The 17,015-nt window shown below is 41.9% G+C and overlaps 1 protein-coding gene across 1 annotated transcript; it reads left to right on the plus strand.

The window, feature by feature from the left end:
• Nucleotides 1-522: 522 nt before the first annotated feature.
• LOC110293613 (arylacetamide deacetylase-like 4) lies at nucleotides 523-10,309 on the plus strand. Its single transcript, XM_021161492.2, has 4 exons — nucleotides 523-690; nucleotides 4,544-4,760; nucleotides 6,520-6,583; nucleotides 9,535-10,309. The coding sequence occupies exons 1-4, from the start codon at nucleotides 523-525 to the stop codon at nucleotides 10,307-10,309; spliced, it is 1,224 nt and encodes a 407-aa protein (XP_021017151.1).
• Nucleotides 10,310-17,015: the final 6,706 nt, after the last annotated feature.

A 17,015-nucleotide genomic window follows, 5' to 3' on the forward strand; every position in this document is an offset into this window, starting at 1 on the left:
GCTGAGGACTGACCGGTCTGGCCTCTGTGGGAGAAGACAAGCTTAACTCTAAAGACTTGAGGTCCCAGGGAGAGGGGGTGCTTGGCCATGGGAGTCAACCTCTTGGAGACAGGGAGGAGCAGGAATGGAATGAAGGAATGTGGGAGAGTGGACAGGGAGGGGAGTAATGACTGGACTGCAAAAAATTAAAGTAGTAGTAGTGATTAGCATCATCATCACCATCATCATCATCAACAACAACCTCCATAAAACAAAACACAAACAAACAAACAAAAATCCCCAACTTTGATCATCTGTGATGGCTTTCCTAATCTATTTGTTCCTTGGGGAGCAGGTTCCTCTGGCTCCTGTTGATTTGTGTGGTTATTTCAGAGGCTAGATCAGGCCACTGAGTCAGGTGCAGTCTGAAAGAAGGGAGTGGAGGTGGCAGGTCATAAAACTGGGTCAGTTGTTCTCAAGGAATATCTTCAGGGCAGTACCTTCTCAAGACCTCAGACAGCAGTTTTTCAGAGGCTCAGTGCCATGGCTGTCCTGTGGCTGGTGCTGCTAGTGAGCCTGTCTACTTTTTATCTGGGAGTCTTCATATGGGCTGTCATTCAGCACTTTCTCACTGTGGAAATTCCCTCTGCCTTGAAGCATCCTGTCAAGTTCAGACTTCTGCATTGTTTAATGCTGTACATAATTACTCTGGTGAGTCTGCTCTTGGGGGCATTATGGTTTTCAGTACTCATCTCTGTAGTGTTCCCTTCTTTTATCCTCCCATAACTAGATTCCCTACAGGTGTGAGTGACTACATTATTGTATCTTAGAAACATGGAAATATTGTGTTTGTTTCTATCTATCCCTTGTACCCTCTCTCTTCCCTCCCTGCCTTCCTCCTGTCTTTGTTCTTACTTTTAAAAGACAGTATATTGTGGAGTTTAGTCTGGCATTGAATTCACTATGTATCCAGAAATGACCTGAAGCTCCTGATTGTCCACCTGCTATCTTCCTAGTGCTGAGATTAGAACTCTTATCTCCCAAATGCTGTGGTTAGAGTTGTACAAAATCATGCTTGATTAGTGTGGTTCTGAGGATCAGACTAGACCTTGCACACTAGGTCAACACTGTATTTAGCTATACCCCCAGCACTTCCTTTGTACTTAAAGTTTTGAGATAAATGTCTCATGATGTTGAAGTGGTTATCTTTTGGTTCCCACCATGTGAGGGCTGAGATTGAAAGCCAGCATCACTACTCATTATCTAGACTCTATTTCTGAGGACAGAAAAATTATTTCAGCCAGTTTCACCTCAAGATAGATCCATGGCTCAGCGTGTCTGACATTTTCTGCAGCAGCCCCCTACTGCCTTCTACTCACTTGCTTCTAGGTGTTTTGTTGCATACTTATGAAAATCTGGGAACCACTGACTATTTCTCAGCAGGATCCCTTTGCAGGTAAAATCTACATGTTGATGCATGTATCCATCATTTAGCACGATTGCCTTGGGTGGCTGGAATCTGCACTTTCCTTTGTTGCTGACTGGGCATAGGAACCATAGTCTATCCTCAGGTAGAGTAGATTTTGAAAGAAAGTTTGGCTTTGTGTGGGAAGTAAACAGTTTGAAGAATGCAATGTCTCTATCTTGGCTGAAGGCCTGTAGTGGTCACAGTTCATAAGTGATTACTTCAGATGGCAGCTATAGTGGAGAAGAGAGATGGAGAAGAGAGGGGTAAAAAGAAGCTGCAGCCAAGCTGTCTGCTAAGCATCTCTGTTCTAATCTCATTGACTGCAAGAACCCTGTGATTAATCTCTATGTATGTCAGAGTCTCCCTCTTCAAGGCAGGCAACATTATCTGTCTTGTGAGGTCAAGGCTATTACATAGCATATGACAAAGAATAATAGGTTTCATATGTGACTTTAAAATATAATGTGTCCCTGTGCTGTTGGATTTTTCTCCACAATGGACCACACCTAGTGGAGTGAGCAAGCCTTGTTCAATACAATAATTGAAAGATTCTGGCCTCAACCCTAAATTCACCTTTATGTGCAAGTACTTTCCTAAAGGTCAAACTGTTTCAAGCCCATGGACTGTGTAGAACTACAGGATAGTTTAGAGCCCTAGAAGAGCCAAATTTACCAGAAACACCACACTCTTTCCAACCTGTAGTTTATTTTCTACAGCATCACACCTAGTTCACAATTGTGGAAAATGTGAACATCATCTATAAAAAAAAAGCCCACACAAAACAGTGTAATTCTCTGATGTATCTAATGGCCTTTTAGAATGTGATTCTTAGTTTAACACCATATGCTCTACAATATTCCCAAACAAATATTTTTGTTAATCTAGAGGTGGAGGCTGAGAGAGGAGGAAGTTGTTATCTTTGCTATCAGATGCCTCATTGGGTAGTATGGGTGATCATATGTTAACAGTGAAGTCTTAGGCAATTTCTAAGAAAGTCAGACAAGTATAGTGAGCGTACGTAAGGAATACACAGCTATCATTACAAAGGGTGACAGTTTGGGCCCATCCACCCAAGAGCAGGTAAGAAAAGCTCCCAGGGGAAAGGGGGGAAGCTGCTTGAATAAGAGGTATAGTCAGTCTTCTCTTGAGGGAGCAGGGTTGGAACCAACCTGCACTATTAAGGGCTGCCTTGAAATTTGTGGGGGTTGAGAGCTAAGTTGACAAAGGTCTAGCCTGGCTCAGCAGATCATACACTCTTGATGGGAGGCAGGTGAGGCTTGTAGGCTAAACTCTTTCTCTCTCCTAAAACTCAAACAGGAAAACCTCTTTGGGGAGTTCTTTCATAGAACAATGGGTCAACCCACTGAACCTTGAACTAAAACCAAATTCATTTCTCCTATGCCTGGGGCCTGTTCTGCTGGGTCTCATCAGTAACTTCCTTCTCTGAGGGAAGTTCTTCCTGATCCTTCACCTCTTCCCTGGCTCACTTCCATAGATAACACTCACTCAGTGAATCTCCACAATAATGATGTACAGTGTTTTTCAGTTACCTTGTGATTGCCTCAGCCTTTAGTTTATGTCTGCTTTGTTCCAGACCAGATATAAGCTCTTTCTAGTTTCTTAATCAAGAACTCACATCCTAGGAGCCTCCTCCAGAGGAACTATCTCAACCAGGGGAGCCTAATTCAACCATAGCAGTCCATAATTTCAGTCTAATGGTTAGGTGTAAGTATCTGCATCTGTCTCAATCAGCTGCTGGTTGGGCCTCTCAGAGGACAGCCATACTAGGCTCCTGACTGTAAGCACACCACAGCAGCAGTAATAGTGTCAGACCCTGGTGCCTCTCTCCCCCATGAGATGCTTTATTTTTTATATTAGAAGTATATAATTTTCCCTGGTGATCCAATAACAAAGACTTGCCTTTTTTAAAAACATGGGAAGGCCCATGTGAGACTGTTTCTGAGTAGGTAGCTGAGCAAGCAAGGGGGGCAAGCCGGTGAACTATGTCAATTATCCTGTTGGTTGCTTGGTTTTTCTTGATGATGAATTGTAACTTGTAAGCCAAATAAACCCTTTTCTCTATCAAATTGGTTGTGGCCAAGTTGTTTATCACAGCCACAAAAGAAAAAGAAGACAATATGTTTATTGGCCATTTGTACTTTGTCTTGTGTGATCTATTCATTTTACTGTTTGGATGACTTACTTTCTTGATATAGATGATCTCTCTCTCTCTCTCTCTCTCTCTCTCTCTCTCTCTCTCACACACACACACTAGACATTTAATTATCTTTGAGGCATCACCAGCAAAATTTTTCCATTCTACAGACTGTTTTCAGTCAGTTAAAACAGTTTCCTTTGTGTATGAAAGCCTTTTCATTCCATTTGTCAGTGTTTGTCCTTATATCCAGATAGAATGGAGGTTTATGCAAGAAGTCTTTACATATGCCTATGTCTTAAAGTTTTCCCCCCCATTGTTTAATCTAACATTTTTAGAATTTCAGATATTATAGTACAATGTTTGATCCTTTTGGATCTGTTTTTATATAGGGATGTAGGACCATTTATGAACATGGAGATACTTAGTTTTTCCAGAGCCATTTGTTGAAGAGGCTTTCCTTTCCTCTTTTAGTCACCCTTGCTGAAACTCAGATGGCTGTGATTATGCAAAGGTATATTTGGGTCTTCCATCCTATGCCATTTATATATTTGTCTTGTGAACAGGCCATATCAACACAATAACATGGATTTTGGTTGAGACAATCAAATTGGGTCCACATCATTATCTAATCTGGATATTTGGGGTAGAAGCTCTGAAAAATCCCCTTTTTTTCTAAGCAGAATCCGCAGCCAGTTGTAGACACCAGTGCATCATATATGCAGGAGTCAAGAAACAGTCAACTAATTTTAGCAATGCTAAGTGGCTGCAGCATGTACAAGCCTACCTTATAGTCTCCTGTGCCTCAATTTTCTTCTTCTTCCTTTCCACCACCTTGTTCTTCCCATCTCCCCCTTCTCTTTTTCTTTCTCCTCCTCCTTCATCATCATCATCGTCATCATCATCATTATGTCTTCCTTCTTTTTTTTTAACTCCTACAGGGAAATATATTAGAGAAGATGAAAATTTGCTCCATGGTCAGATTTATTCAGGTTTTCCAGGACTTAATAGTCATAAAGAAGAACCATAACTTGGTGGTAACCAACATGCATTTTGGGACAATCCCTGTGAGACTATTCCAGCCTAAGGCAGTGTCCTCAGAAGGCCGGCGAGGCATTATTTTCTACCATGGAGGGGGAGCCATATGTGGCAGCCTGGGTGAGTACTTTCTGTGCTGGGTGGGAAAGGGAGGTCTTCATGACAGAGAAAGTCTTTCATACATTTTTACGAGGACCTCTTTGGGGGAAGTCAAAGCAAATAGAAGTTGGAACTTTTTTTTAATTAGGTATTTTCTTCATTTACATTTCAAATGTTATCCCAAAAGTCCCCCATACCCTCCCCCACCCACTCCTCTACCCACCCACTCTCACTTCTTGGTCCTGGTGTTCCTCTGTACTGAGGCATATAAAGTTTGCAAGGCCAAGGGGCCTCTCTTCCTGATGATAGCCTACTAGTCCATCTTCTGCTACATACGCAGCTAGAGAGAAGTTGGAACTTTTAAGGAATGGATTGACATCTTGGAAATCATATCACTCAGTGAGATTGAAGCCTCCATGGCAATGTTTCCTATATAATATATCAATCAGTCTAGGTTTGGGCAGCATTGTCCACTGTGATTCTCCCAGTACTGTGACATCTCCCTTTACTTTCCACTCATTGCACTGGTCATTCCTATCTGCCCCATAATGACTTCAAGTCTGTATGCTTCCTTCAGCTCAGCCTGACCACTGTTCTAAAACCCCATTCTAGTTATTATACTTTAGTTTCATCATCTTTCCCTACAAGAATGATCCAGTACTTGCCATTGGTATCTGTTAGCTTCCATTACATACCTGAGCATAGAGCCCACCTAGGCACTTTGTCTTCCCTTAAACTTGCTGTGTTGCAGCCTGTGAACTTCTCAACACAGCAAGCATCCTGGGTTGCTCACATGTTTTTCTGTGCTTGTTGTTTGTACAAACTCAAAAGATATCACTTTGAGGATGAGGGTTACTTCATACCTTCTGGTGATTGAGGTCACCATAGAAGTTCTGAAGATGTTACCAAGATGCCTTCTATAATTCATAAGTTACCTATAAGTCAATTTTGTCTGTGGTAGCCACCCTTTTCCAGGAACTCTTTGTCCTTTTTCTTTCTTCCCTGTCATCAGCCCCTAAGACCCCCTTCTCTGAGCTGTAATCCTCTATTGCAGGATAGTGCTATTTCCACATCTTAAGCAGCAATGGCGCAAGAGATATTTTCTAAATATCTAGTTAACCACAGAATCTCTACAGGAATATAGGACACACCAGAACACACACACACACACACACACACCAACACACACACATACACACAGAGTCCATAAATTTAGGGGTCTACATATCAAAGGAGGAGGCTAGAACATGCAGGAGAACAAAAATGAGGAGGTGGTTTCAAATATGGGTATCACAGGAATGGAACAAAGAGTTATTCAGTGTTTCTGATCAATCTCTCAAACAAAGTCCTAAATTGAACCAAAATGAGCTTTGCACTAATTTTAATGGACCAGTCTACTACTAAATGTCATCATTTATCTCCTTATAAATGCAAACCTATGAACATATTAATAATCCAGGTGTGGAACTGCAAACATACCACGATAGAAATGCCCATATCAGATCCAATCATCCAAAAGTCCCTGGTTTACACACTGTTTAAAATTCAATGCTATAGAAAGTAAACCGTAAATTCCAACCAAATCTTGATATTCAGGAATTTGGGGATGATATCTATCCTTGTCCAGCAGAACTGGCCAAGGTTCCCTCAAAAGAATAAAAAATAGCAAAATACAAATGACATTATTACCATGTCCACCATGACAGCTGCCATTTCTGGGACTAAAGTGGGAAATGCTGGGATCTTGTCACACTGCTTAACACCTAGGTTCCTCTTCTAGACTGTTACCACAATCTGTGCAGCTTCCTGGCTCAGCAGACGGATTCAGTGGTGCTATCAGTGGGGTGAGTGGCCTGAGACAATTGGTGGTTTATATATGTGGGTGTGAATTTGGGGGTACAGATTTGGGTGACTCTAGACCACAGAAAAAGGTCCTGACGTCATATACTCTCTTGTAAATGTTTCCCTGAACATGTCCACCCCACTTTCAAAACAAAGTCTTAAAATATACTTAGAAGTCTTGAAATATACCCATTCCTGGGAAGTACATCAGTATACTGTAACAGATGGAATGTAAAAATTCAAAGTTCTGAGCTCCTAGGGAATAATATAGATCGACACTGTAAAGAACCAGGAAGGGCATACCAGGATGGAAAGGAACCCAGGTAGTATTTTAAAATCAAAAGTGACAGTATGTCTTCTTTCTGAGGCTAAATTCATTAAAGTCAAAAGAATACTTTATCAGACACTCAGAGATGGACAGGAGTTAGAAATACAGAAAAGAATAACTGACCAATATTGAAATCAACTTATCTCTTCAATTGGTTGGGTTATGTTGCCTTTGGAAACAGTGATGCAATTAGACTTGAGAAATGGTCAAGGTAAATTGAAGTCATGATTATTGTTGCTTGATGGTTCTGCTATTTGTTGCAACAATAAAATATCCACTGTGTAGAAACCACTTTGAAAGAATGTAGAACATAACTTAATACCCAACTCTGGTCTTTTGAAAATAAAGGCCTCTTTGAAAGGATGGAAGACAGAGATGAATATTTATCATTGTTTGAGAACAAATACAGTTTAAAGAACTAAATGAGAAAACTTGAAAACCACACTGCTAGATTCTGCTACTTGAATAGCTACCACTTCAGTTGTCCTTTCATACCCTGACATCTCTCAGAATGGGTGGCTAGAGCAAATCTCTTAGACTCTGTTCCTCTCTGATGGCATAGGGAGATCTAGTAACACCTTTTCAGACTTCAGAGACCATCTCTCCTCTGAACTTCCTATGGTGTCTGAACTTCTAATATGGGAACCCACATAACTTCTAATATGGGAACCCACATCTCTGAGATTCCCTCAATGGAACTGGAGAGGAGTGTGCAAACACCTGATCTGAAATCTCAAAGGAAATTCATCAGTGGGGAATTCCAGATACTTAGAGTTCTGATTCATGGGCCAGAGAAGATGTACTAGAATAGCAAGTGGAGATGCTCAGCTAGAGAAGTGTTTTGGGACTACCAGAGGGCTGCTGTGTGTTATGCTGCTGTAACTAGCAGCCATTTATCCCTAGCCTTCCCTCTTACCCCCTCCTCCCTCCATCCTTAGCTCCTTCTTGCCCACTCTTCACTGTCCTTCCTCCTAATTTCCCCTTTCTTATTTTCTCTCCCCTCCTGACCTTCCTTTCCTGGATGCAACAACCCATGAGTCTAAATGAAGTCTCTGAAACTCTGTTGACACACAGTCGTGACATCAATCATCTCTCTGGAGTTTTTTTTCTTCCACCAGGGTGGAAATTGGGTGTAGGTGAGCAATTCTTCCAACTGGTTATTTATGGCATCATAGTCCTTAGCATCTGAAGTAACTGGTGACAGTAGAGAACTAGAAGCCACAACAGGCACCACCTCTGTGTTTGTTGTCCTGAAGCTTCCTTCTGTCAATGGGATCTTTAACCCAATGATGCGTAGTGGTACAGCTCCTGTGTATATGTGTGAAATCACCTCTACCCCCACGCCTTGACAACACCCATGTTCTAGGGTGTCTAAAAGCCTTGACGCTTATGGCACTGGTTCTTGCTTCTGTTGTTCTAATTGCCCACACTATGGCCACTGCTGCCTGTCTTCTCTATCTATTATTGTCTTCAAGAGCTGCTATTGTTGCCAATGTGCCTTTGCTTCTGTTATCTGTTGCGATTCTTAAAGCTTCACTTTTGATGCTTTAAGACTACTTTGCAGTTTTTGTGTTAAGATTTCTAGCTTCCTCCAAGAGCTAGCAATTCCCACTACCAAGGTGCCCATTGGTCTTTGTGCTTCTGCCACCATTGCACTACATGGTGTCACCATATGGCGCTCTCTCACCTCTGAACCTGCTCCAGTTCTTCCAGTCCTGTGGTCAACATTGCCATCAGTTCTTTCTTCCTGTAACTAGATCATTGCATTCATGAGAATAGTATCATTGTCCCTCTTAGCTTATTTCAACATTACATCTTCCAGGCTACCAGGGTCTTGGTGGGACAGTGATAGGGAGTATCTGGTGAAAGATGTTTGAAATAGTGGATAGGTTGCTTCCAACTGCAACTGCAAGAACTAGAGTGTCTAATCTCGTAGCTGCAGTTGTGTAGCTTGTTGCTTCCTCTAGGTATGTATGTTCTTCAAAGTTACTGGAGCTACACAAGAATAGTCCAGATGAGTGAGTAGTAGTCATTTTCTTAAATCAGCCAGTGTACTGGAGAAAACTCTAAGAATTTTCAATTAGGGAGTCTAATTGTCTGTCCCTTAACAATGACATTTATTCCCAGGAAAATGAAGATTAGAAGGTTCATTTACGTTAAGACATCATGATATTAGTTATTAGTATAACTAACGTTATTAATATAACATTGATGTAAAAATTAAAGAACAGTGGTTTTGGCAATGCTCAGTGGATGCTTGATACAGCAGGGAGAGCTAAAACCCCTCACTTGTCCCACTGGAACCAGCAGAGCTCCAGTCACCATTTCTGAATCTTTGTTGGTTGTTCTGTTTCCTAAGGCAACAGCTTTGAGCTTGCCTGATCCTTTGTGGGGCTTACTCATCTATGGGAATCATAATGTGCATTGGAATGGAAAATCTGTCCTTTCTAACTCTGATGGGATCCTCATGTCCACATAGGAAAATGAGAATAGATCTTTACTTACTGGGGTCATTCTGAGGATTTAATCAGGTTCTTTTTCTAATAAGAGTAGAGGATGCTGTTCAAATGGCCTCCAGTGATCCATATTTATATTGCTGTCTTGAGTTTGTTTGTTTCCTCTTAGGTACCGCAAGCTTCCTGACCACCATTACCCTTGTATTTCTAAGGATTGCCTAAATGCCTCCATTCACTTCTTGAAGAATCTAATGACCTATGGGGTAGACCCCTCCCGGGTGGTAGCCTGTGGAGAAAGTATTGGAGGTGGGGCTGTGGCTGTAATTACCCAGGCATTGGTCAGCTTCCAAAATCTCCCCCACATCTGTGCTCAGGTGCTCATTACTCCAATTATGCAGGCGATCAATTTCCGTTTACCATCACATCAGCAAAACCAAAATGTCCCATTCCTCACCAGAGACATACTCACGATAGCTGTGTGTAAATACCTGGATATTGACTTATCTTGGAAAGATGCACTGTTTAATGGTACTTATATGCATCCAGACACCTGGGAGAAGTATAGGAAATGGCTCAGCTCTGATAACATCCCTAGAAGGTTCAAGAATAAAAGCCTCCTGCCTGAGTTTTCAAGACCTTTCGATGAGGCTGCCTTTATGGAAATCAGACATAATTCAGGTTCAGAGGTCTCACCTCTCCTAGTAGATGACAAGATCATTGCTCAGCTTCCAGAAGCATTCCTAGTGTCCTGTGAGAATGACCCCCTGCGAGATGATGCCTTGCTCTACAAGAAGCGCTTAGAAGACCAAGGCGTCCCTGTAACCTGGTACCATGTGGAAGATGGCTTTCATGGATGCATCCTTTTGTTTGATAAACAGCCTTTCTCTTTTCCCTGCTCCATAAAAATTGCAAATGCTGTTGCCAGTTACATAAAGGGCATATGACGGTCACCTTTGGCTTAGAGTATGGAACAAGATAATAACTGCCTCTTCTGGTTTTTTTCCTAATTTAGTTTCACGGGGTAAGGAGATGCTGAAGCAATTCATGATTCAAGAAGGAAATACTAGGTGGAAGTAAGAACTCTTAGCTTTGCCTGGCATGGTGGTGCATGCCTTTAATCCCAGCACTTGGGAGCAGAGACAGGCAGATTTCTGAGTTCGAGGCCAGCCTGCTCTAAGAAGTGAGTGCCAGGACAGCCAGGGCTATACAGAGAAACCCTGTTTCAAAAAACCAAAAAAAGAAAAACCAAAATATGAAAAACCAAAAAAAAAAGAAGAAGAAGAACTGTTAGCTTTTTATTTAAGAAAGACTGGACTGTGTGTTTCATTCCAGAGCCAACAACATCCAGTGTAGCAATACTTTGTACTGTTCGTTCACTTGAAATAAATGTCAAAGTTAAAAAATGTCTGTCAAATTTTATGAATGACTTCTCTAAGAGGTTGTGTAGAATAAATTCCATCATCTAGTCATACCATTATTGGTTAATCTGTACCCATGATGGCACGGAGAAAGGATCATTCTTACTGTTTTTTTCCTGAGGCCAAAGTCACATGATCACTTGTACTCAATTTGTGACCATTTCTTCAATCTATCGTGATGTCATTTTGCAGATCCCCTTTTAGACAATGACTCTTATGCTGAATTATGAGTTGACATCAATGTGGGAATTTAAGAAGCAGAGATAGAGGAAAAGTCAATGAGAGAGGACTAAAAAGGATGAGTGAGCTTTGGGATGCCATGTGTTTTTTTTTTCTGGGATCACATTATTCAGTGAAATTTCTAAATCAGACCCTAGTCTATCATGAGATGTGTTCTCAGAGTCACAGCTATGATGTGAGTGTTTGAGGTCACCTGGTGTTTGGAAGGTATGTCACTAGGTGAGGATGGTGCTAAATTCACATGTCATTCCAAGTTTCACAAGGGTAATTGCCCTTGCTTAACCCATACACATACCCCCCCCCCCTCAGTTGATAGGGAATTTGAAGGAATTCTCTCCACTGCGTGTTGGGAATCATCCAGAGTAATGTTGTTGTTTAATGGGTCCATGTCTTGTAAATTAGCCAAATGGCAATTAATCCAAACCCTACTTTCAAAATACTGAATTACTAAGGTCTCTGGCTCTGTCTTCTATGCCAACCAGCCTTGTCTTATTTGTAGTACCTTCAGGTGTGAATGATGGAGGAATGAGGTCTTGCTTGCATCCTGAATCCTTGTGACTAGGGAAAGTATCAGAACAGAGGATGGAACTGAGATCCTGGGAGCACAGCTTATACTTTAATCCATGGCTTAGATATCCCTAGTTCTGAAGGGAGGTGTTTCATATTTATTTTTTATAACAATGCCAACATAAATGTGTAGCTTAATAATACATATTCATTGTACCATGGGTTCCATAGGTCAGGAGTTTTAACATGGGCTGGCTGAATTTTTTAATTATGACATCCATAGGGCTGTTATAAGGTAGTGAGTGGGCTGACATTTTTTCTCTTGTGAACCTTTAATGAGATCAATCTCTGTCTGTGAACAGCGTGGTTATAAGGCAGACCTTAGTCCCATCAGATTTTAGACACGTCAAGGTGGTACTGTGGTCATGCTCATTTTATGGATGTGGAAGGGGATACCCTAAATGTCAAGGACCTCACCAGGGTCACATAAACAGTGAGTGTGAACACAGGATATAAGGTCAACTGTCTGGATCCAATGTCCTCCATTTGAATCCCACGTCCAGATGGCACACACCTTTTGACATTTTCGACACCTCACTGGATTTGGAGATAATTCTACCAACTGAACAGACTGTCCTCAATTTTTCTCCCTATGGCCACCTTTGTCATTCTAGTCCTCTAACCCATGTTCAGCTAAGTGAAGTTTGACAAGTTTGGGTTTTTTGTTTGTGTTTGTGTATTGTTTCTTTGATTTTGTTCTTGCTTTTTAGAGGAGAGGAAACAGGAGCATGTTGTTGAAATTTAACTGACCATCAGTTCTTTGCAGTATGTTTTTTTCACCTTCTAAGAATATTTTTCCTTAAATAAAAATGTAATCCATTAGTAACAGGGGTAAAGAGATGCTGCTAAGGGAGACTCAAAATGATGAACTATGCTTTCCACTTGGCATGGAAGGATGGATTGAAATAATAAAAGTGTAATTCCTTGCTATTTTTGATACTTTTTATTGCTATGACAAGATACTGACCCAACAACTCAGGAAGGATTTATTGACTACGTGGTTTAGGAAAGATTTCATTACATGATGGTTAGGCAGGCAAAGTGGAGTTTACTTCAATTAAAGGAAGCTTCTCTGATGAAAAATGGAAAGGCCATGAGAGAAGATGAGGGGAGAGGAAGGGACTTTGAGGAGAGGAGGGAGGGGAAGCTCTGATCTGTGGGGGTAGCGAAAGTCAGCCTATTTTGGTTGAATGAGGCTTGCTCTAGAGGCCCATTAGAAAAAATACCTAATTAACAAAAAAAAAAAAAAGAAAGTCGTTTATGAATAGAAGTGTTTGATAAGAAAAGAAAAAGAAAAAGAAAACTCTACAAGAACTGAAACAGTGATCCACATTCCCAGAGACAGGTGCCTGACACCACAGAGCCCCAAACTCCATAATTCTGTGACTATTAGTCACACAGATAAAGCTCTAAGCTCCTGGCATTCTGGCTAGACTCCACCTCCACAGTTACCTGACTATAGCCAGGTATGCTCATCCCCACAGTTATCTGGAAAGGTGTAGCCCATCCCAGTATAAAAGGAGCTGCTTGGCTCCTCTTCGCTCTCTTAAGTTCTCACCTTTTTTACTCTCATCTCTAGCTCTCCTTCCCTTTCTCCTTTCTCCCTTCTCTCCACGTGGCCATGGCCTGTCTCTCTCTTTCTATGTTCTCTCTTTCTCCCTTCCTTTCTACAATAACGCTCTAAAACCATAGACTGTCTCTGCTCATCAAGGCCTCCTGTGCTTGAATGATGGGATAGGTTTTCCCTTAAAGAGTCGAATGTTAGACTACTCCCAACAGAAGCCCTTCCTACACACTCAGGCCACAGACCGGACCAAGGACTCTCGCCCACGCGGGAAACACCTGGAACCCCCTCTCTTCCTGCCCTCTCCTCTCTTTGGCTCCAGGGATGGCTGAGCTTCTCCCGGGGCCCCCACATTGTTCTCAACTCTTCTGCGGTGTCTAGAGGCATCTGGGATGCCGGAGACTGAGAACCTATTATCTTTGGCCTCTGTGAGGCCCAGAGACCTCAGACTGCCCCTTGTCCATACCCTGGCAGGCTGGGTTCAGGAACTTCCCACAGCTTGACACCCACCCGGGGCAATGCAGAAAGCGTGCTGCAGTCCCCCTGTGTCTGCCTGCCCAGAGCACTAGAACTCTGGTGGGTCGTGGGTTTTCTCCTGCTCCCTTTATTCCCCCATTCTTGGTGCCCTACACTGATCAAGATATAAAATAAATACATTAATTATTTAATTAATGAAAAAAGAATGAAGAGCCGGAAGATGGAGAAAGGCGGTATAAAATACAGTCTCCTGGACACTACACATGGTAGTTGTGTTATGCACATAAAACCTACAAAATTTCAAGCCATACAAAAATTACAATACAGATGGGGTGAATGATGTTCACACCCACCACTTATAAGGAGCTATTGGAAGTTTGATAGATGCTTGATAGAGAGAATGATTCTTTTTTTTTAAACTTTCATTATTTATTATATTAATCTGCTTCCAGTCTTTACAGTTCTTATTCTTTTTATTATCATTTTATTTATTTACAATCCAGCCATTGCCCCCATCCCAGTCCCCTCTCCCACAGTTCTGCATCCCATTCCTCCTCCTTCCACTCCTGTCTCCTAGAAGATGCTTCTCCCCATAGGCCTTCCCCTTCTCTGGGGCTTCTCTCCTCTCCCACTGAGTCTAGACTAGGCAGTCCTCTGCTATATATGTGTCAGAGGGGCCTTGGACCAGGTCATATATGCTTCCTGGTTGGTGGCTCAGAGTCTGGGAGCTCTCAGGGTTCCAGGGTAGCTAAGACTGCTGGTCTTCCTTTGGAGTTGTCCTCCTCTTCAGCTTCTTCCAGCTCTAATTTAACCATAGGTGCACCAAATTCAGTCCAATGGTTGGGTGTATCAGCATCTGTCTCAGTGAGCTGCTGGTTGGGCCTCTCAGAGGACAGCCATACTAGGCTCCTGTCTGTAAGCATATCAGTAATAGTGTCAGGCCTTGGTGCCTCCCCATCAGATGGATTCCATGTTGGGCTAGTCATTGGACCACCATTCCCTCCGTCTCTTCTTCATTTTTGTCTCTGCAGTTCTTTTAGACAAGAAAAACTCAGGTAAGAAATTTTGACTATGGGCTGGCAACCCTATCCCTCCACTTGAGACTCTGTCTATCTACTAGAGGTGTATACTTCCAGTTCTCTCTCTCTACTGTTGGGCAGTTCATCTCAGGTCACTCCCATTGAGTCCGGAAAGTCTCTTACTTCCTGAATCTGTGGTACTTTTTAGATGGTCCCCTACCTCCCACCTCTGAGGGTGAATACTTCCATTCATTCTGCTAACCCTCTGAGCTCTCCTGTTCCAACACTTATACCTGATCATTTTCCCCTTTCCTCTCCCCATCCTCCCTCCCACTCAAACTCCTTCATCCCTCTGTAGCCTGTGATTGCTTTTGTCTTCCTCCCAATTGTAATTGAAGTATCCTAACTTGGGCCTCCGGGACATATGGGTTGATTCCAGTTTCTTGCTACTACAAAGAAAGCTGCTATGAACATACGGGAGCACATGTCCTTTTAGTATGGTGGGGCATCTTATGGGTATATGCCCGAGTGGTATAGCTGTGTCTTCAGGTCGATCTATTTCCAATTTTCTGAGGAACCTCCAGATTGATTTTCAGAGTGGTTGTACTAGTTTGCAATCCCACCAGCAGTGGAGAAGTGTTTCTCTTTCACTACATCCTTGTCACCATGTGCTGTCATCTGAGTTTTTGATTTTAGACATTTTAATTGGTGTAAGGTGGAATCTCAGAGTAGTTTTGATTGTTTTCCCATGCTCGAGTTGATGGCCTCATATCCATGTACATATGTGCAGCACTAACTGGACTTAGTGGATTATCAAAAGAACACAAACAAGAACATAATATATAAATTTACGAAGGGAAATATTAGGAGGATATGGAGGGAGGAAATAGAGGTATATATGGAAGTATGGTTATCTACATGTATGAAATGCAAATATTGTGATTCCAGTTTCATTTGTGTCTGATGAAAATGCCATTGTGAAAATGCACTTTACTTCCTTTACCCACTCATCTATTGATAGAAATCTCTTCAGATTCTGTTTTCTAACTCTAAGAATGTGTAGACATACGATAGTATACACAGATATTAACTAAGAATTCATTGGGTTCTTATTCATTCCCTTTTTGGTTTTGTTGATCTTTCTTATAATCATTTTAACACATTTTCCTAGAATTTCATCTACAGTTTTGGCATTTTGGCCATTATTGGGGAGTTATTAACTTTTGAAAAGGATTGTATTTTCTTTAAAATTTTTTTCTTTCTTTTTTAAAAAACTTAAAAAAATTTTTATTTTATTTTTAATTTACTTTTTAAACTCCATATTCCATTCCCCGCCCCGCCCCATCCACCATCCAACTGCTCCACATCCCACACCTCCTCACCTTCCCACCCTATCTCCATGTGAGTGCCCCCACCCCCTCCCCACCTGACCTATAAACTTCCTGGAGCCTCCAGTCCCTTGAGGGTTAAGTGCATCATCTCTGAATGAACACAGACCCAGAAGTCCTCTACAGTATGCGTGTTGGGAGTATCATATCAGCTGGCATATGCTGACTGTTTGGTGGTCCAGTGTTTGAGAGTTCTTAGGGTTCCAGTTTAATTGATGCTGCTGGTCCTCCTACAGGTTTCCCTCCTCCTCTGCCATGGACTGGGCTCAGACAGCACCCCCTCAATCCATGGGAATCAAGGTTCCAGCAGGTGGGCATGGAGTCGGTGAGACTTGACAAACAGACATAGACACAAGGGAGTGTGCTGTATCTGAATTTAAAGTCACAAAGTGAACACCAGCCTTATATAATACAGAAAACAAAAGAGTAGGGTGTCACAGGAGGCAAAGTTCATTGAAGTATCTGACACAAACAGAGGAATGACTTCAAAGGACTTATAGGAACCAGGTGACATTTACAGTTTACAGTAAAGATAAAACGGCCCTGCCTAAAGTCAGCTAATGACAGGTCAGGATTTCACACCCTAATCAAAATTTGGGCTATTCCTTTGAGCCTTGTGAAAGCTAGCACCGGGTGGTCCTGCTCTAGTGGACCTTATCATGAATAATGCCATACCACAACCCCCCCTATTTCCTAGGCCTTGGTAAATACTTGCATATGAGTGTAACTAGGCTGTTCTTTTAAGTATCTGTAGGGAATCTCCATTTGTCAGAAGAATTCACCAACTTTCTTCTAATATGCAGTGTAGTCTGCTATACGTGGCTGTAATGAAGATTCTAGATATACTTTTGCTAAGCCTGCCCTGAGACTTCTAACTCTTATCCAGTAAAATACTGTAAGAAAGCATTCAAGACCCTCCTCAATAATGCAGAGGCAAATCTGGGGCATTCTAGCTATGGAAATTCCAAGGTTTCAGG

This window comes from Mus caroli, unplaced genomic scaffold (genome assembly GCF_978045245.1).
Source record: "Mus caroli unplaced genomic scaffold, Mus_caroli_1 scaffold_6, whole genome shotgun sequence".
NCBI classification, from domain to species: Eukaryota; Metazoa; Chordata; class Mammalia; order Rodentia; family Muridae; genus Mus; species Mus caroli.

Excerpts from the sequence above, each read along its gene's own strand:
- LOC110293613 (XM_021161492.2), top strand. The coding sequence starts at position 523 with ATGGCTGTCCTGTGGCTGGTGCTGCTAGTGAGCCTGTCTACTTTTTAT. Across the intron at positions 4,761-6,519 it reads AGCCATATGTGGCAGCCTGG|ACTGTTACCACAATCTGTGC; the intron begins GTGAGTACTTTC and ends TTCCTCTTCTAG. Across the intron at positions 6,584-9,534 it reads TCAGTGGTGCTATCAGTGGG|GTACCGCAAGCTTCCTGACC; the intron begins GTGAGTGGCCTG and ends GTTTCCTCTTAG.